The 21,177-nt window shown below is 43.4% G+C and overlaps 2 protein-coding genes across 2 annotated transcripts in view; both read left to right on the plus strand.

Annotated features, from left to right (window-relative positions):
• ANKRD26 (ankyrin repeat domain containing 26) overlaps positions 1–21,177 on the plus strand; it is a 70,721-nt gene that overhangs the window by 23,703 nt on the left and 25,841 nt on the right. The window contains exons 17-26 of the mRNA XM_080344776.1: positions 1,962–2,023; positions 3,008–3,119; positions 4,771–4,799; positions 4,902–4,968; positions 5,059–5,103; positions 11,245–11,306; positions 12,276–12,387; positions 14,039–14,067; positions 14,170–14,236; positions 18,372–18,457. Coding sequence (XP_080200902.1) covers positions 1,962–2,023; positions 3,008–3,119; positions 4,771–4,799; positions 4,902–4,968; positions 5,059–5,103; positions 11,245–11,306; positions 12,276–12,387; positions 14,039–14,067; positions 14,170–14,236; positions 18,372–18,457 — 671 coding nt within the window. The remainder of the gene's footprint in view (positions 1–1,961; positions 2,024–3,007; positions 3,120–4,770; positions 4,800–4,901; positions 4,969–5,058; positions 5,104–11,244; positions 11,307–12,275; positions 12,388–14,038; positions 14,068–14,169; positions 14,237–18,371; positions 18,458–21,177) is intronic.
• LOC308041430 (uncharacterized protein) lies at positions 19,328–21,159 on the plus strand (the record flags this gene model as incomplete). The annotated part of the gene is made up of 2 exons (XM_080346091.1): positions 19,328–19,411; positions 20,149–21,159. The coding sequence occupies 2 exons, from the start codon at positions 19,328–19,330 to the stop codon at positions 21,157–21,159; spliced, it is 1,095 nt and encodes a 364-aa protein (XP_080202217.1).

Genomic DNA, 21,177 nt, shown 5'->3' on the forward strand with positions numbered 1-21,177 from the left:
ACATTCTCATAAAAGGCTATGAGGTTGGTCAACCATGACTTACCCTTAGTGAAGCCATGCTGACTGCCTCTAATAACCCTCTTATCCTTGGTATGCCTTGAGATGGCACCAAGGATAAGCTGTTCCATTACTTTCCCAGGGACAGAGGTGAGGCTGACCAGTCTATAGTTACCCAGGTCTTCCTTCTTGCCCTTTTTGAAGACTGGAGTGACATTTGCTTTTCTCCAGTCCTCAGGCACCTCTCCCATTTCCCAAGACTTGGCAAAGATGTTGGAGAGCGGTCCAGCAATGACTTCAGCCAGCTCCCTCAGCACCCGTGGATGCATCCCATCTGGACCCATGGATTTATGGATGTCCAGACTGTTTAATTGCTCCCTAACCAGTCCTCATCGACTAAAGCATACTCCTCCATGTACCTGGCTTCATCCGGGGTCTCAGGAGTACAGGGCTCCCCAGGACAGCCTCTGGCAGAGCAGACAGAGACAAAGAAGGCATTCAGTAATTCTGCCTTCTCTGTATCTTCTGCCACCAGGGCACCCAGCCCATTCCTCAGTGGGCCTACATTGCCTCTGGTATTAGTTTTATCCGCTATGTATTTGAAAAAGTTCTTTTTGCTGTCCTTGCCCTCTCTCGCCAGCTGTAATTCTAAGGAGGCCTTGGCTATCCTAGCTGCCTTCCTGCATCCTCTAACAGCAGCCTTATATTCTTCCCAAGTGGCCAGCCCCTGCTTCCATGACCTGTAAACTCTCCTCTTCTGCTTGAGCATACCCAACAGATCCCTATTCAACCACGCAGGCCTCCTGGCTCCCTTCCTTGACTTCCTACGTGTGGGGATGCTCTGATCCTGAGCGTGGAAGAAGCATTCTCTGTATGCAATCCAGCTATCTTGGGCCCCTTTTCCTTCAAGCAGTCTTGCCCATGGGATTTCCCCCAGCAATTGCTTGAAAAGGCCAAAGTTTGCCCTGCTAAAGTCCAGGGTTGCAATTCTACTTGCTATTCTGTTCCTGCCACACAAGATGCTGAACTCCACCATCTCGTGGTCACTGCAACCCAGGCAGCCCTCAACCTTTACTGCTTTGACCAGACCCTCCTTGTTAGTGAGGATGAGATCCAGCAGTGCACCTCTCCTAGTCGGCTCCTCCACCATCTGCATGAGGAAGTTCTCATCAATGCACTGGAGGAATCTCCTGGACTGTGGCTGGCTGGCTGAATGGTCCTTCCAGCAAACATCAGGGAAATTAAAATCACCCACAACAACCAGGGTCTGTAACTGCGAGGCAACTCTCAGCTGCCTATAGAAGGCCTCATCAACTTCCTCAGCCTGATCTGGTGGCCTGTAACAGACACCCGCAACAGTGTCACCCCTGCCAGCCTGCCCCTTCCTACCCGTACACTCTCAACTTACTCATCATCCACTCCTGGGCAGAATTTAATACATTGTAGTTGCTCTCTCACATAGAGAGCAACTCCACCACCACGCCTGGCTGGCCTGGATTGGATTGGATTGGATTCCAAATAATGCTATATGATGCAAGCAAGAATGGTACTTGCTTTGCTCTGTTGTCCCTGAAGTAATCTGAACACAATGCATTCATGATAAAAAAAATGGACGACTAAGAGTGTCTTGGGTGTGACAGCAGTATTCCCCTTACTGGCCCATATTGTTGGATTGAAAAGCTGTGATTGTTCTTAGCTGAAGCCTAGGAGAGATTTGAGTTAAGCTGAGAGCTGTTTGTTCCAGTGCCTCACCACCTCCAGTTTTTAAAGGTAGAAGGTCTCTCCAGTGCCACAGCTGTGTGTGCTTGAAAGCATTACCAGCTTGTTCAGAGTTGAGCACTTTGGTCCTTACCTCAGGTCTCAGAGTAGGAGCAGAAGGCATCTTTTGGATGTAGGGCTTGACCGACGGGGAAAGCAGAGTGAATTAAAACCGCTCAGTGTCTCACTTGTAACCTCATTTATAGGTGCCCTGCCAGCCAAGGGAGCAGAGGAAGAGGAAGATAGTGATTCTCCCTGGGATTCCGAGGTACTGTCTGTGGAAGACTCAGGGGTCCCCACCAGAAGGGGTGCATGGAGGGGAGGAGTGAGATCCAGAAGCACTTGAGAGCTTCCTGTTGCCTTGAGCCCTAACGCTGATAAGGGTCATTTCTTTTACCGCTTCTACTCCACATTTGTAACCAGGGCCTGGCAGGATTGTTGATTTTTCACCATGCAGCCCTATTCTGCTGACCTGGTCAGCGATTTTCCTTAGGGTCTATAACCTAGATGGTTAGCTGCTTCTGATCAGATCCCCTCTACCTTTTGGAGGTGTACTGCAGCCCTTTTTGGAAGTCGGGTTAAACAGAGATACCAAACATCCTGACTGTATGTGCCCTTTTAGTTCTGTCTGTGGTAATAGGCGGGCTAGAAGGAAACAAGCAGGGTCTGTAGCTAACGCCCTCTGGCTTTGCATGTGAGAAAAAAAAAACAAACTCTTTCCTACCCCCTTCTTAAAAATACAGGACTAAGGACTAAATTATTTGTTTTATTTTTTTGGGGGTAGACTGAGTTTCTGTAAGCTCTGCCTTGCTAGTCTTTATTCAATCCAAATTGCCCTTGTGACTGGGAGTATCGATGTATTCCGTCACCATGCAGGATACGTGCCTAAGAAACATAAGCGCAAACTTGAATGTCAGCTACTAGTTCAGTACAGAAGTTGGATCACCACAGACCTGCAGCTATTGGTTCGCAACCCACATCTTGCGTTGCCATGTTCGTTTTCCTTTCGGGCTGTCCAGTTTCTCAGTGTGACTGAATAGTTTAGATGAGTTGTAAGGTTTTTGCCTAAGACCTGAAAACACACACAACTGTGTGATTTTCCAGTATAGTACATCTTGGTGTGTCCTTTCCTGGCGTCTTATAAAAGGCTTTTGTACCTCTAATATACTTGATACCATGCTGTGCAAGTTGGCTTTTTGCGTAGGAATGAGTTGAAAATGCATTTGTACCAATTGTCGTGCATATGTTTTAGATTATAGAGTCGGATGGTGAAGGTCTGAGGCAAGTGTCGTCCGGCGTGTTTCTCCCGGCTGCAGACAGACAAGGAATATACTCCAAGATTGTCCCAGAGGAATGCAACAACGGTAACTTCCTGGGGGACTAGATGTTTGTCTGTAGGCATTTATAAACTAAAGTGAACTTTTATCAGAGTCTGTCTTAGCAATGCTGTTACGATGTGGGTGCGTGCTATAGCAATGAAGTGCTTACGTTTTGAATTAACACCAGTAATCATGGCGCTTGCTGGCCACTTTGTTAAAAGGAAGTTGTCTTGTTTGCATTATGTGTGTTCTTTGGACGTGTTTGTATTTTTTTGGATCCGGGTTCTTGTTGCATGATGATGAAAGTGTATGTGGTTTAGGACTGACCTGTCTGAACACTTAAACGTTACTGGAGGCTAATGCATCAGAAGAAAGCTGTGATCTGGCTAAACGTTTTTTCCCCCAGCTTAATTTTTGATAGCTTTCTATTTTGCTTTGCCTAGGAGCTGAAATGGGACCGAAAGTTCAGGTTTTGTTGCTAAGGGTTTCTGCCTGTATTTTGTGATACTGTCTCCCTAGCATCTTGAGCATAGGATGGCAGGGAAGTTTTGCTCTTGGGGTAGAACTCTTTCCAGAAGAACTTCTCCTTTACCAAGTGGTTTGTCGATCCTGCTTCTAGTATAGGTGCAATAGGACAACTGAAGAAGCTAATCCAGTTTGAGTTTAGCAAGCTAGAAGCAAAACTTGACAAGCTCCTAGGAGCTTGTAAATCTACTTGTTGAGTAGTTGTCATGGAAGTCTGCTTTGTGTGATTCCACTGAGGCAAGTCTAAAATCCCTGTGGGAAGGGGGTGAAAGGTCATTATGGTAATCTTTCTAAGGTGTTTCCATAGTGCTAGACCACCAAGTGAAGTGAAATCAAATACTGTTTGCTTTTAATTTTTCTTTTTGTTTTGATCTAAAAATTTTGCTGTGCAGCCATTCTTAGTAACACTTCACAGACTCATTTCATGAGAGGACTCAACCTCAAAGAATTAAGCAGAGGATTTGAGAAACATAGGCGGGCCAGTAGATTGTGTGGGTTTGGAAATGATTTAATGTTGGACAACATTTAAGGAAAAAAAGTATTTGGAACTATACTACGAATGCAGATTACAACCAAACAACATTTGTTTGTTTCCTTGCAAGCTAAACCAGAACAATTTGATGAGAACTAGCTCGATTTTCTTTTCTCTTTTTTTTCCTTTTGCTGAATGACACGTGTGAGGTTTCTGTGTCTGCACCCATGCTTTCGGGGTCCCATCAATGGAAAGGAAAATACTCCTTAACACAAATCACTTGCAGAATTGCAGTCGTAGGGCTGCTGCACTGTTTTGTGATCATTCACTATAGCAGACCAGATTTGGCTTTTGAAATAATCCTTTTAGAAAACAGAATTCAGCTCCTCAAAAGGACTAAATATTTTGATTTTGTTCTTTCCACAAGCCCGACCTTATTGGTTCACCTGAATTATCCTAGTTTAGTGATTATTGTTCTTTAAATCCAAGGTGCGTGATGGGAAGTGTGTGGTGTCCATTTCTGGTATAGTCATACAAATGCTATATGACGACGCAAATTGAATGTTAGGTATCACACTCTTGATGAAAGAATGCTTTCAACTAATACTTAGCTGTAAAACTGGTGATGTTGAATGGAGTAAAAGAGACCTTCAATTAAATAAAATCACATTTTTCAAAACTTTTTTTTTTAACCTCCAGGCTTTTCGGAGAAACCCAGCAATTCCCAGGTAAGTATTTGTTCCTGTCAGATTGGCTACTTGTTGTCCTCATTGAATAGTATGTGGTTACTTTGAAATTGGCTTATTGTCATTGGATTGTGTCTTTTATAGCTGAAGGCTCCAGAATCTGCTTTGGAAATGAAGGAAACCTCTCCTAAAAAAAGGCAGCAGGAATCAGGTAACATTAATTCATGTGGTTCTGGGTTTAGCTTCATAATCTTTCTGGAGAGGAGTATTTAATAAAGCATCTGATTTATTTGTTTTGCAGATCTGTTGGAGGAATTAGGTTTAGGAGATGTAGATGATATCGAAGGTATTCATAGCAGACTCTGTAGTGTGTTGGGTTTTTTTATGGCCAGACACATTGTACTGGCATTTTTTTTCCTAATATGAAATTAATGGTTCTAGCAAGGTGTTCTGGGAAAAGAAGGTCTACTGAAATACACCTCTATGCATGTGTGTGCTCCTCCTCTGGTCTGCCATTCAACACTGCAAATAGCCTTCCATGATGTGGGCTTCCTCCTCTACACCTGCTGTCATCTCCCCTTTTCAGGGGAGTCCTGAAGTTTGCTTTCCTTCCAGTTTCTCAAAAAAACCCTTCCTGATATTTGTGGTTCCCCGAGCATGTGCCGTAGCTGATTCCGGGCTAGGGATCTGCAATTTAAGCTGTCCAGGGGCTGCAGGTGAGACAGAAAGGATCATTCTTGGGCTCATCCTGTAGCTGTACGTAGCAGGAATGATTGCTTACCTGGCTTTTCTCTACCTGTCTGGCAGCTGCTTTGGAACGTGTAGCAAATACATTCCTTTGAGGCTGGAAACTGCCCAGCAGGTTCAGAGGCAGGGGAAGGAAGCGGGGAAGAGAGACAAGGTGGGAAGTAATGACAGTGTCAGCGTGTTGTCAGGAATTCTCTTTTTTTGGAAACAAAGATAAAAGTGAACTTTTAAGTAAGTGAACTTGTAACTTTGAAGTATAGAATACAAATGGTTCCAAGTACCTTGGCATCCTTGCTTCAGGGGGATAAAAAAAGTACCATATTTCTTTCGGCAATAATAGAGATTAAACTTCTCCCTAGGAAAAATATCTCTCTCTCTCTCTCTCTCTTTCTCCTCTTGCTCTTCCACTCCTCCTCTCACTCTTTACCACCTCTTCCTCTCGCTCTTCTCATCTCTCTCATGTCCTTGCAGTGGGTAAGCAAGAGCAGGTCCTCTTGTGCCCTTTATTTTGTGGTGATAGCGTTTTTGTAAGATGCATAGAGGTTTGATAAAAGTTGTTCAAGCATGAGTTCTGGCTTTGTCTGTATTACACAATAGTGTGAGATGTAGCCCCATAGCGGATCATTACGTTATATATACATTTGCATAATATTACAAACACAGAACAACCACCTTTTCGTAGCTCGTTTCATGTCAGCTACTTTTCTGGTGTGTCTTTATTCATTTGTGCCATGGTAGTGTTTACCCGTGTATTATCGTGAAGATCAAGTGTAAAGAAGTACATGTCACAGTTTCTTTCCAACTTTTATGGCTGGCTTTTGGTTTAAGCAATTGAGATTGCTTCAGCAAAGCATCACAGTTCCTGCGGCACAAATCTGTATGACTCTGAATGGCCTGAATGCCATCCTTCACAAGTTTATTTCATAAATCTGGAAAAAAGGTGCAGTATCTTGCACAACTGAGTGTTCAATGAGAGATTAGATTTCCCGTTCTATTTACTTTGTTACTACTCATAAGAACTTATTAAAATATATTTTTGGGTCAATAGTGTTGGGTCAGTTTGGGTCAGTAGTGTTGTTCCTATGTTTTCTGTATAGAAGAGTAGCTGCTTTGCACTGTAATCTGCACAAAGTCACTGTGGAAGACAATTGATGAGGAGGGAAATCTCAGAGGAGAGAGGAGTGGTAAAGGCTGAATGGAGAGAGCCCTGAAATCACCTCTCGATACTAGCTAGAGAACAGGCAGAGTAAAAGGTGGGGGATTTGCATCTTTTGTATGCAGAGAGAAGTCTGGGTGCTGGCAGGTCTGACTTTTCCAGCTTTCAGGCAGATACAGTTGACCAGAGAAGCTTATTCAGTCTGTGTTGGGCAGTGTTCCTCAGAAAACGTGTCACAGCTCTCCTGTATCCACAAAATACTTCATCTGTCTTTTAAGCAAAATGGTGGTGTCCATGTTACATGCCGGAAGTGGTCACACATAGGAAGTTGTATGGTAGGAAGCAGCACGCATGTTGCAGTTTGTGACTTGAATGGAAACTGGAGGAGTTCTGTCTATCTGAGAGATTGTCCGCCCCCTGCTGAACTTCGAGTGGAGAGGCTTCCAGGTGTAGTAGAAACTCTGAGCACACTGGTGTGTCTAGACTCTTCTCATTCAAGGAGATATTGTTACCACTCAAGATGCTTATGTGCAAATTATCAGCATACTGCATGCCTAGTTATGCCTAATCTGTGTCCACTTCTGCTCTCTTGAGCTCTTTTTGTTTTCTGAAAGGATGTTACAAATCACTGTGATGTTGATGCAGATACCCCTCTTGAATTTCATCGGGCTCTAATGCTTCTGGCCAGCCCTCCCAATTAGCACTCCAAAAGCTGTGTGCTCGGTGAGGGAGGGACTTCTTGGGTCCAGTTATCCAGTCACGTTACAATGCTAGTAAGAGGCACAAAGACCCATCTACAAAACTATGCATAACTGTTGTAGGAAATGAAGATGTTGACCTCCAGATTATAGAGGTTATTTGTATAGAAGCTAAGTGTTTACTTATTCCAAGCGTCCTGGTATTGATAGTTTATAGCACTCCCTACGGTACCTTCTGTGGTGCTATCTACAAATGGTCCTTGACTACCTGCACATCGGTCCTTTATTTGTACTGCTGGTTGAAGCCTTCATCTGCACCAGCAAACAGCTTGGTACTGGGATATCTATAAGCATCAGGAAAGGCTAAATCTACTCTGCAATCCTGAAAAACAAGAAAAAGTCAGAAGTGTCTGTTTTCCTTATGGAATATTCTCCTTAGATAATCAAGTATCGTTGTTATTATCTTTAATACCTGACAGATTGTCAGAAATACATTATAGTCATCAATACATGCTGTGTAACCTGAGGTTAGGATTGACCTCTGGAAACCTACATGACTGACTGAGGAGCTTAGGTTCCCAATTCAGACATACGAGTTGTGACTCTAAGTTTCTGTCTAATGTAATCCCTTTCAAGAAATGGAACTTGCAAAACAAGTCACTTAAAGCAGAAAATGCCAGAATTGAGTTTGGCCCTGTGAGTTATTAATAGTGGACCCTTTTGTATTCTTACGACAATACCTATTTTCACAGTATCACAGTATGTTTGGGATTGGAAGGGACCTCAAAAGATCATCTAGTGCAATCGCCCTGCTGGAGCAGGAACGCCTAGGTGAGGTCGCACAGGAACATGTCCAGGCGGGTTTTGAATGTCTCCAGAGAAGGAGACTCGTCAACCTCCCTGGGCAGCCTGTTCCAGTGCTCTGACACCCTTACTGAGAAGAAGTTTCTCAAATTTAAGTGGAACCTCTTGTGTTTCAGCTTGATGCTATTACCCCTTGTCCTATCATTGTTTGCCCCTGAGAAGAGCCTGGCTCCATCCTCATGGCACTCACCCTTTATATATTTATAAACATTAATAAGGTCACCCCTCAGTCTCCTCCAAACTAAAGAGACCCAGCTCCCTCAGCCTTTCTTCATAAGGGAGATGTTCCACTCCCTTAATCATCTTCGTTGCCCTACGCTGGACCCTCTCCAGCAGTTCCCTGTCCTTCTTGAACTGAGGGGCCCAGAACTGGACACAATATTCCAGATGTGGTCTCACCAGGGCGGAGTAGAGGGGAAGGACGACTTCTCTCAATCTACTAACCACCCCCCTTGTAATACACCTGAGGATGCCATTGGCCTTCCTGGCCACAAGGGCACAGTGCTGGCTCATGGTCATCCTGTTGTCCACCAGGACCCCCAGGTCCCTTTCCCCTACACTGCTCTCTAATATGTAATTTCCCAACCTATACTGGAACCTGGGGTTGTTCCTGCCCAGATGCAGGACTCTACACTTTTCCTTGTTAAATTTCATTAGGTTATTCCCCACCCAACTCTCCAGCCTGTCCAGGTCTCGCTGGATGGCAGCACAGCCTTCTGGCGTGTCAGCCACTCCTCCCAGCTTAGTGTCATCAGCAAACTTGCTGATAGTACACTCAATTCCCTCGTCCAAATCGTTAATGAATATATTGAATAATATTGGCCCCAGTACTGACCCCTGAGGCACTCCACTAGATACTGGCCTCCAACTAGACTCCGCACCATTGACTACCACTCTCTGGCTTCTCTCCTTAAGCCAGTTTGCAACCCACCTCACTACTCTATTGTCTAGACCACACCTCCTCAACTTAGCTGTGAGGATGCTGTGGGAGACTGTGTCAAAGGCTTTGCTGAAGTCAAGGTAGACCACATCCACCGTTCTGCCATCATCCATCCACCTTGTTACATTCTCATAAAAGGCTATGAGGTTGGTCAACCATGACTTACCCTTAGTGAAGCCATGCTGACTGCCTCTAATAACCCTCTTATCCTTGGTATGCCTTGAGATGGCACCAAGGATAAGCTGTTCCATTACTTTCCCAGGGACAGAGGTGAGGCTGACCAGTCTACAGTTACCCGAGTCCTCCTTCTTGCCCTTTTGAAGACTGGAGTGACATTTGCTTTTCTCCAGTCCTCAGGCACCTCTCCCATTTCCCAAGACTTGGCAAAGATGTTGGAGAGCGGTCCAGCAATGACTTCAGCCAGCTCCCTCAGCACCCGTGGATGCATCCCATCTGGACCCATGGATTTATGGATGTCCAGACTGTTTAATTGCTCCCTAACCAGTCCTCATCGACTAAAGCATACTCCTCCATATGCCTGGCTTCATCCGGGGTCTCAGGGGTACAGGGCTCCCCAGGACAGCCTCTGGCAGAGCAGACAGAGACAAAGAAGGCATTCAGTAATTCTGCCTTCTCTGTATCTTCTGCCACCAGGGCACCCACCCCATTCCTCAGTGGGCCTACATTGCCTCTGGTATTAGTTTTATACGCTATGTATTTGAAAAAGTTCTTTTTGCTGTCCTTGCCCTCTCTTGCCAGCTGTAATTCTAAGGAGGCCTTGGCTATCCTAGCTGCCTTCCTGCATCCTCTAACAGCAGCCTTATATTCTTCCCAAGTGGCCAGCCCCTGCTTCCATGACCTGTAAACTCTCCTCTTCTGCTTGAGCATACCCAACAGATCCCTATTCAACCACGCAGGCCTCCTGGCTCCCTTCCTTGACTTCCTACGTGTGGGGATGCTCTGATCCTGAGCGTGGAAGAAGCATTCTCTGTATGCAATCCAGCTATCTTGGGCCCCTTTTCCTTCAAGCAGTCTTGCCCATGGGATTTCCCCCAGCAATTGCTTGAAAAGGCCAAAGTTTGCCCTGCTAAAGTCCAGGGTTGCAATTCTACTTGCTATTCTGTTCCTGCCACACAAGATGCTGAACTCCACCATCTCGTGGTCACTGCAACCCAGGCAGCCCTCAACCTTTACTGCTTTGACCAGACCCTCCTTGTTAGTGAGGATGAGATCCAGCAGTGCACCTCTCCTAGTCGGCTCCTCCACCATCTGCATGAGGAAGTTCTCATCAATGCACTGGAGGAATCTCCTGGACTGTGGCTGGCTGGCTGAATGGTCCTTCCAGCAAACATCAGGGAAATTAAAATCACCCACAACAACCAGGGCCTGTGACTGCAAGGCAACTCTCAGCTGCCTACAGAAGGCCTCATCAACTTCCTCAGCCTGATCTGGTGGCCTGTAACAGACACCCGCAACAGTGTCACCCCTGCCAGCCTGCCCCTTGATCGTGACCCATACACTCTCAACTTACTCGTCATCCACTCCTGGGCAGAATTTAGTACATTGTAGTTGCTCTCTCACATAGAGAGCAACTCCACCACCACGCCTGGCTGGCCTGGATTGGATTGGATTCCAAATAATGCTATATGATGCAAGCAAGAATGGTACTTGCTTTGCTCTGTTGTCCCTGAAGTAATCTGAACACAATGCATTCATGATAAAAAAAATGGACGACTAAGAATGTCTTGGGTGTCACAGCAGTATTCCCCTTACTGGCCCATATTGTTGGATTGAAAAGTTGTGATTGTTCTTAGCTGAAGCCTAGGAGAGATTTGAGTTAAGCTGAGAGCTGTTTGTTCCAGTGCCTCACCACCTCCAGTTTTTAAAGGTAGAAGGTCTCTCCAGTGCCACAGCTGTGTGTGCTTGAAAGCATTACCAGCTTGTTCAGAGTTGAGCACTTTGGTCCTTACCTCAGGTCTCAGAGTAGGAGCAGAAGGCATATTTTGGATGCAGGGCTTGACCGACGGGGAAAGCAGAGTGAACTAAAACCGCTCAGTGTCTCACTTGTTACCTCATTTATAGGTGCCCTGCTAGCCAAGGGAGCAGAGGAAGAGGAAGATAGTGATTCTCCCTGGGATTCCGAGGTACTGTCTGTGGAAGACTCAGAGGTCCCCACCAGAAGGGGTGCATGGAGGGGAGGAGTGAGATCCAGAAGCACTTGAGAGCTTCCTGTTGCCTTGAGCCCTAACGCTGATAAGGGTCATTTCTTCTACCGCTTCTACTCCACATTTGTAACCAGGGCCTGGCAGGATTGTTGATTTTTCACCATACAGCCCTATTCTGCTGACCTGGTCAGCGATTTTCCTTAGGGTCTATAACCTAGATGGTTAGCTGCTTCTGAACGGATCCCCTCTACCTTTTGGAGGTGTACTGCAGCCCTTTTTGGAAGTCGGGTTAAACAGAGATACCAAACATCCTGACTGTATGTGCCCTTTTAGTTCTGTCTGTGGTAATAGGCGGGCTAGAAGGAAACAAGCAGGGTCTGTAGCTAACGCCCTCTGGCTTTGCATGTGAGAAAAAAAAAACAAACTCTTTCCTACCCCCTTCTTAAAAATACAGGACTAAGGACTAAATTATTTGTTTTATTTTTTTTGAGGGGGTAGCCTGAGTTTCTGTAAGCTCTGCCTTGCTAGTCTTCATTCAATCCAAATTGCCCTTGTGACTGGGAGTATCGATGTATTCCGTCACCATGCAGGATACGTGCCTAAGAAACATAAGCGCAAACTTGAATGTCAGCTACTAGTTCAGTACAGAAGTTGGATCACCACAGACCTGCAGCTATTGGTTCGCAACCCACATCTTGCGTTGCCATGTTCGTTTTCCTTTCTCAGTGTGACTGAATAGTTTAGATGAGTTGTAAGGTTTTTGCCTAAGACCTGAAAACACAACTGTTGTGATTTTCCAGTATAGTACATCTTGGTGTATTCTTTCCTGGGGTCTCATAAAAGGCTTTTGTACCTCTAATATACTTGATACTATGCTGTGCAAGTTGGCTTTTTGCATAGAAATGAGTTGAAAATGCATTTGTACCAATTGTCGTGCATATGTTTTAGATTATAGAGTCGGATGGTGAAGGTCTGAGACAAGTGTCGTCCGGCGTGTTTCTCCCAGCTGCAGACAGACAAGGAATATACTCCAAGATTGTCCCAGAGGAATGCAACAACGGTAACTTCCTGGGGGACTAGATGTTTGTCTGTAGGCATTTATAAACTAAAGTGAACTTTTATCAGAGTCTGTCTTAGCAATGCTGTTACGATGTGGGTGCGTGCTATAGCAATGAAGTGCTTACGTTTTGAATTAACACCAGTAATCATAGCGCTTGCTGGCCACTTTGTTAAAAGGAAGTTGTCTTGTTTGCATTATGTGTGTTCTTTGGACATGTTTGTATTTTTTTGGATCCGGGTTCTTGTTGCATGATGATGAAAGTGTATGTGGTTTAGGACTGACCTGTCTGAACACTTAAACGTTACTGGAGGCTAATGCATCAGAAGAAAGCTGTGGTCTAGCTAAACGTTTTTTCCCCCAGCTTAATTTTTGATAGCTTTCTGTTTTGCTTTGCCTAGGAGCTGAAATGGGACCGAAAGTTCAGGTTTTGTTGCTAAGGGTTTCTGCCTGTATTTTGTGATACTGTCTCCCTAGCATCTTGAGCATAGGATGGCAGGGAAGTTTTGCTCTTGGGGTAGAACTCTTTCCAGAAGAACTTCTCCTTTACCAAGTGGTTTGTCGATCCTGCTTCTAGTATAGGTACAATTGGACAACTGAAGAAGCTAATCCAGTTTGAGTTTAGCAAGCTAGAAGCAAAACTGGACAAGCTCCTGGGAGCTTGTAAATCTGCTTGTTGAGTAGTTGTCATGGAAGTCTGCTTTGTGTGATTCCACTGAGGCAAGTCTAAAATCCCTGTGGGAAGGGGGTGAAAGGTCATTATGGTAATCTTTCTAAGGTGTTTCCATAGTGCTAGACCACCAAGTGAAGTGAAATCAAATACTGTTTGCTTTTAATTTTTCTTTTTGTTTTGATCTAAAAATTTTGCTGTGCAGCCATTCTTAGTAACACTTCACAGACTCATTTCATGAGAGGACTCAACCTCAAAGAATTAAGCAGAGGATTTGAGAAACATAGGCGGGCCAGTAGATTGTGTGGGTTTGGAAATGATTTAATGTTGGACAACATTTAAGGAAAAAAAGTATTTGGAACTATACTACGAATGCAGATTACAACCAAACAACATTTGTTTGTTTCTTTGCAAGCTAAACCAGAACAATTTGATGAGAACTAGCTCGATTTTCTTTTCTCTTTTTTTTCCTTTTGCTGAATGACACGTGTGAGGTTTCTGTGTCTGCACCCATGCTTTCGGGGTCCCATCAATGGAAAGGAAAATACTCCTTAACACAAATCACTTGCAGAATTGCAGTCGTAGGGCTGCTGCACTGTTTTGTGATCATTCGCTATAGCAGACCCGATTTGGCTTTTGAAGTAATCCTTTTAGAAAACAGGATTCAGCTCCTCAAAAGGACTAAATATTTTGATTTTGTTCTTTCCACAAGCCCGACCTTATTGCTTCACATGAATTGTCCTAGTTTAGTGATTATTGTTCTTTAAATCCAAGGTGCGTGATGGGAAGTGTGTGGTGTCCATTTCTGGTATAGTCATACAAATGCTATATGACGACGCAAATTGAATGTTAGGTATCACACTCTTGATGAAAGAATGCTTTCAACTAATACTTAGCTGTAAAACTGGTGATGTTGAATGGAGTAAAAGAGACCTTCAATTAAATAAAATCACATTTTTCAAAACTTTTTTTTTTAACCTCCAGGCTTTTCGGAGAAACCCAGCAATTCCCAGGTAAGTATTTGTTCCTGTCAGATTGGCTACTTGTTGTCCTCATTGAATAGTATGTGGTTACTTTGAAATTGGCTTATTGTCATTGGATTGTGTCTTTTATAGCTGAAGGCTCCAGAATCTGCTTTGGAAATGAAGGAAACCTCTCCTAAAAAAAGGCAGCAGGAATCAGGTAACATTAATTCATGTGGTTCTGGGTTTAGCTTCATAATCTTTCTGGAGAGGAGTATTTAATAAAGCATCTGATTTATTTGTTTTGCAGATCTGTTGGAGGAATTAGGTTTAGGAGATGTAGATGATATCGAAGGTATTCATAGCAGGCTCTGTAGTGTGTTGGGTTTTTTTATGGCCAGACACATTGTACTGGCATTTTTTTTCCTAATATGAAATTAATGGTTCTAGCAAGGTGTTCTGGGAAAAGAAGGTCTACTGAAATACACCTCTATGCATGTGTGTGCTCCTCCTCTGGTCTGCCATTCAACACTGCAAATAGCCTTCCATGATGTGGGCTTCCTCCTCTACACCTGCTGTCATCTCCCCTTTTCAGGGGATTCCTGAAGTTTGCTTTCCTTCCAGTTTCTCAAAAAAACCCTTCCTGATATTTGTGGTTCCCCGAGCATGTGCCGTAACTGATTCCGGGCTAGGGATCTGCAATTTAAGCTGTCCAGGGGCTGCAGGTGAGACAGAAAGGATCATTCTTGGGCTCATCCTGTAGCTGTACGTAGCAGGAATGATTGCTTACCTGGCTTTTCTCTACCTGTCTGGCAGCTGCTTTGGAACGTGTAGCAAATACATTCCTTTGAGGCTGGAAACTGCCCAGCAGGTTCAGAGGCAGGGGAAGGAAGCGGGGAAGAGAGACAAGGTGGGAAGTAATGACAGTGTCAGCGTGTTGTCAGGAATTCTCTTTTTTTGGAAACAAAGATAAAAGTGAACTTTTAAGTAAGTGAACTTGTAACTTTGAAGTATAGAATACAAATGGTTCCAAGTACCTTGGCATCCTTGCTTCAGGGGGATAAAAAAAGTACCATATTTCTTTCGGCAATAATAGAGATTAAACTTCTCCCTAGGAAAAATATCTCTCTCTCTCTCTCTCTCTTTCTCCTCTTGCTCTTCCACTCCTCCTCTCACTCTTTACCACCTCTTCCTCTCGCTCTTCTCATCTCTCTCATGTCCTTGCAGTGGGTAAGCAAGAGCAGGTCCTCTTGTGCCCTTTATTTTGTGGTGATAGCGTTTTTGTAAGATGCATAGAGGTTTGATAAAAGTTGTTCAAGCATGAGTTCTGGCTTTGTCTGTATTACACAATAGTGTGAGATGTAGCCCCATAGCGGATCATTACGTTATATATACATTTGCATAATATTACAAACACAGAACAACCACCTTTTCGTAGCTCGTTTCATGTCAGCTACTTTTCTGGTGTGTCTTTATTCATTTGTGCCATGGTAGTGTTTACCCGTGTATTATCGTGAAGATCAAGTGTAAAGAAGTACATGTCACAGTTTCTTTCCAACTTTTATGGCTGGCTTTTGGTTTAAGCAATTGAGATTGCTTCAGCAAAGCATCACAGTTCCTGCGGCACAAATCTGTATGACTCTGAATGGCCTGAATGCCATCCTTCACAAGTTTATTTCATAAATCTGGAAAAAAGGTGCAGTATCTTGCACAACTGAGTGTTCAATGAGAGATTAGATTTCCCGTTCTATTTACTTTGTTACTACTCATAAGAACTTACTAAAATATATTTTTGGGTCAATAGTGTTGGGTCAGTTTGGGTCAGTAGTGTTGTTCCTATGTTTTCTGTATAGAAGAGTAGCTGCTTTGCACTGTAATCTGCACAAAGTCACTGTGGAAGACAATTGATGAGGAGGGAAATCTCAGAGGAGAGAGGAGTGGTAAAGGCTGAATGGAGAGAGCCCTGAAATCACCTCTCGATACTAGCTAGAGAACAGGCAGAGTAAAAGGTGGGGGATTTGCATCTTTTGTATGCAGAGAGAAGTCTGGGTGCTGGCAGGTCTGACTTTTCCAGCTTTCAGGCAGATACAGTTGACCAGAGAAGCTTATTCAGTCTGTGTTGGGCAGTGTTCCTCAGAAAACGTGTCACAGCTCTCCTGTATCCACAAAATACTTCATCTGTCTTTTAAGCAAAATGGTGGTGTCCATGTTACATGCCGGAAGTGGTCACACATAGGAAGTTGTATGGTAGGAAGCTGCACGCATGTTGCAGTTTGTGACTTGAATGGAAACTGGAGGAGTTCTGTCTATCTGAGAGATTGTCCGCCCCCTGCTGAACTTCGAGTGGAGAGGCTTCCAGGTGTAGTAGAAACTCTGAGCACACTGGTGTGTCTAGACTCTTCTCATTCAAGGAGATATTGTTACCACTCAAGATGCTTATGTGCAAATTATCAGCATACTGCATGCCTAGTTATGCCTAATCTGTGTCCACTTCTGCTCTCTTGAGCTCTTTTTGTTTTCTGAAAGGATGTTACAAATCACTGTGATGTTGATGCAGATACCCCTCTTGAATTTCATCGGGCTCTAATGCTTCTGGCCAGCCCTCCCAATTAGCACTCCAAAAGCTGTGTGCTCGGTGAGGGAGGGACTTCTTGGGTCCAGTTATCCAGTCACATTACAATGCTAGTAAGAGGCACAAAGACCCATCTACAAAACTATGCATAACTGTTGTAGGAAATGAAGATGTTGACCTCCAGATTATAGAGGTTATTTGTATAGAAGCCAAGTGTTTACTTATTCCAAGCATCCTGGTATTGATAATTTATGACACTCACTACGTACCTTCTGTGGTGCTATCTACAAATGGTCCTTGACTACCTGCACATCTGTCATTTATTTGTACTTCTGGTTGGAGCCTTCATCTGCACCAGCAAACAGGTTGGTACTGGGATATCTATAAGCATCAGGAAAGGCTAAATCTACTCTGCAATCCTGAAAAACAAGAAAAAGTCAGAAGTGTCTGTTTTCCTTATGGAATATTGTCCTTAGATAATCAAGTATCGTTGTTATTATCTTTAATACCTGACAGATTGTCAGAAATACATTATAGTCATTAATACATGCTGTGTAACCTGAGGTTAGGATTGACCTCTGGGAAACGATGTGACTGACTGAGGAGCTTAGGTTCCCAATTCAGACATACGAGTTGTGACTCTAAGTTCCTGTCTAATGTAATCCCTTTCAAGAAATGGAACTTGCAAAACGAGTCACTTAAAGCAGAAAATGCCAGAAGTGAGTTTGGCCCTGTGAGTTATTAATACTGGACCCTTTTGTATTATTATGATAATACCTATTTTCTCCCTGTCTTGATCACTTTCACTGTAGAAAGAATACTGTGTACCTCTTAAGCAGTGAAGCTTTCCTTATAGAAAGGCTGTTGTATAGAACCCGTAGAATTGTGGAACGGGAAAGGAGGTGCAGAGTGCTCAAGGTGAAAAGCCTCCATCTCTGTTTTTAGGTGCCACATTAAAGCTGGTGGGACTTGTTTCTTTCTGAATACTTGAGACTTCAGAGTGTTGTGTGCCTTCCACAAAAGCGATGGCAATGAGTTGCTGCTTCTAAATTGTGTCTGGGACTATTTGGAGTCTAATTCTCAGATGTAACAGAGATTAAAGGCAGACACCCCATAATGGGGAGCTCAGACTGAGTGACTGCTTCTGAGGCGTTTGTGACTTGTCCAATATTCCTTAGAGATTCTGGGAGAGGAAAGGTGAATCCAGTTTTCAACAGTACAAGTGAAATGTTTCTCGACATTTCACAGGCCTGTCTTTCATTGTGTCTCACTTGTTTCTTCTGCAAGAGATGAGGCAGCAGTTTGACTGAAATACTCGTTCCAGATCCATATCTAGAGACAGATTTGTTTGGGGCCTTACTGATTTCAGGCGTGATTTTGTTGTTTGTGATTTTCTGTGCACAACACACAGGGACGTTAAAATTGCTGGTGGAATGTAGCCAGTTGCTGCATTGCACACAGTGTGTCAGAGAGAAAGACAGAGGGATTTCACGCACCTTTAAAAACAGGAATTTTGTTATTTGTGACCATGTATATCGATTTCTTTGGCACATTTCCTTTATACATTAAAAACTAAAATGCCCTGGAGGAAAGGCATTCACACAGATGCATCTTGAATCTGTATGATGATAGATTTATCTCTGGGAGCTCCCAGATTTGAGGGGATGTGTTATTTTGTGTTAAGATTTTTCTCACAAATGTGATGTTTCAAGATGCACTCTTGGTGTAAATAACTAATCTTAACTCATGCTTGTTATAAAAGTGCTTCTATTTTTCACTGTAGGTGAGTACTCAGGATCTACCTGTCGTATGTCATCAGCAGCTGAAAAAGAAGACATCAAGGATGCCTTTGAAAATGATGAGATGCTGGTATGTAAAACAAAATATTTTGAATTAGAGTCTGAACTGGTTGATTGTATTATACACCAAGGTAAAAAAAACCTTACCAGTCAGTAAATAATGCTGAAGAGAGAGGCCTGTAGATGAAAGTTGTATTACAGTCTGAAGTAAATTTGGGTACAATCTTCTAAGGGTGGGGTAAAACCTTTGTCATTATGTTGGATGCTTGCTGTTATACTGACTTGTTTCCAGCTGGTTTGCTTATATTTTGACCGGTATTCTTCCTTTTGTGCAGTGCTGACAAACAGTGCAGTCATGCATTTTTTTCCTTATACAAAATGCACATTCAAGTGAAGAGGGAGATTAGTCTATTATATGGTTATCTGCTTGGTTAAACATGCCTGCTCTTCCTCTTTGTGAGAGAAAGATCAAGCAAAACCACTCGAAATATGGTGACCTTTCTGATCCTTTCTCTGCCTCTGCAAAATATGTGCTTGTTTGACCATGGCAATAAATGTTTGAAAAGGTTTTTGGATTTTTTTTCAGAGGACATTCTAGAATAAGGCAGGCATCCTGTTCGTGTTGGGCGTACAGGACAGGGCTGGATAGAGAGGTCTGGAATCTTCTGTACCACTTTGAGGGACAGTGGAGCAAATGATTTCCACCCCACACCCAGGCGCCATGAAAGAGGGACATGCTTAATTTTAACAGGCAGAGCACAGAACTGAAGCCTACTGTAAGCTAGTAGTAGTTGGGCAATGAGCTTGGGAATGGAGAGGCTGAGACAAGTGGTGGCTGGTTGAGGTGCTCCTGCCCTTTTCTAAAGGAGGAATTTGTATAGAGGGGGAAAAGGGCCTGGCTAATGAGAAGAGAGAGCGAGGAGTTGGATGGTCTTAGTCCATGGGGACCCCAAGGCTGCAGGCCCTGTTGCGAAGGCACCAGGAGCTAAGGAGACACATGGGGAGTGAGGATGTTGGGAGGAGGGTGACAGATGACTGGAGCAGTCGGAGCTATTGAGGAACAGTGCGTGGGGTCAGGGAGATGGGCTGGGGTGGACCTGCGACAGCATGGTGCGGTTTCCATACAGGCTTGGGTTCCTGATTTTTTGGGGGATGAGGGAAGAAATGGACAGGTTTCCCTAAGTAATGCTTCTCTTTGGAGCTTGGAATGGAATTTAATATTTCTGAATCTTGGGTGAAGGTATAGTCCTAACTCTGCCAGTTCTCCATGTGCTGGACAGTGGAAAGCTTGTCATGTTCATCCAGGCTGTGTTAGATTAGCTGGCAGGGGACTGTAAAATGTCAGACAGCGGAGAATGGTGGAGGAAAGAGGGTGAGAAAATGTAGGCAGTTGTGATGAAAAATGCTAATAAAGCAATACAATGTGAAAAAATTAATTGCGTTTTGATAACTGCTACCACATACAGAAAGCAGGCAGGATAAAAGGTAAAAGCAACTTTAATGTCTAAATGAATCTAATCCAAGATCTAAACATATCTAGTCCGAGAGAAACTAAAGTAGGTCCTTGCATTTTTAAGAAAGTGTTGATTCAGTGAACCTTTAATTTAGGGTCACTCAATTTTTTTTTATTATAAAAATTGCTTTCAAACTTTCTTATTTCTATTATTTCTGTTGAATGCTGAGTTTGCAACAGAAATTACCTAGATTAACACTAACCTCCTTTTCCTTGGTAATCTTTCTATCTGTACCTGTTTGCTTAAGGGTAAATATATTTTAGAAACTATCAACTTGACACAGAAAACAGCATGGGAAAATCAGACTGACAAAGCAGAAATTCCACCTCAGGAAGCCCTAGTGGCAAATGAGGAATTGCACAATGCTGACAAGCAGTTAAGTCCAAAACCCTGGGAAGAAAGATACGAAAGAATGTGGGTTGAAAGTGAGAAAAGGGAATTGAAAACAAATTTTAAAAGTATTACAGCAGAGCTGAAGCAGCTGTTTGGTGAAATTAGTGAAACTCGGAAAAGTACTTCCCTTGCGGGAGAAATGTCAGAAGTGAAGAGTTCTTGTGTTGTTCCATCTGGTGCAACAGAATCGGATAAGAAGTTAGAAAATAAAGGTGAATTTGGAGATCTTAAACTTAAGCGAGGTGGAAAGGTACCCAAAATGGAAATTGTAATTCCAAGTCTTGGTGTTCTTCCTGATCAAAATAACTTAAATGCAAATCTGGAAGGTAGCTGGAGTACAGATGAAGATGACAGCACAAACCATACAGATAATATAAAGGTGCCTCTAGCCAAAGTAGAGGAAGAGAAAGTGCCTGCGAATGAAATGGAGGAGAATGAAAATGGAAGTAGTAGGAAAGTAATGGGAAGACCTGAATATTCCCCAAGACGTAACTTTAACACAAGTATTTTGGATGATGTTTCTACTATTCTTCCTAAAATACAATGTGTTTCTACAAGTGATGAAAATGCACTTTTTGTAAGAGAAAGTGAACTTGGAAAAGACTCTGGATTTAATGGTGATGTTCCCAGGGAGTGCCTTATCAACAGTAATATAAGAGGAGAAACAGAAATTGAAAATCTTCTTGCAAATGCTCAGCCGTTGTGTGGCACACTGAAAAAGAATCTTGATGAAGAACTAAAACAAGATATGGAAAGATTTAAGAGTAAGGTAGGAGTGCTGCAAATAGTATTCCTGGCTTTGGAGAAAGAGAAGGTACAGCTGCAAAAAGAGGTAGAAGTTCACCTGTTACTCCTTTTTCTTTAGTCTTTCTCCATATCAATG

The sequence above is a fragment of the Nesoenas mayeri genome (genome assembly GCF_963082525.1).
Source record: "Nesoenas mayeri genome assembly, chromosome: 1".
NCBI classification, from domain to species: domain Eukaryota; kingdom Metazoa; phylum Chordata; class Aves; order Columbiformes; family Columbidae; genus Nesoenas; species Nesoenas mayeri.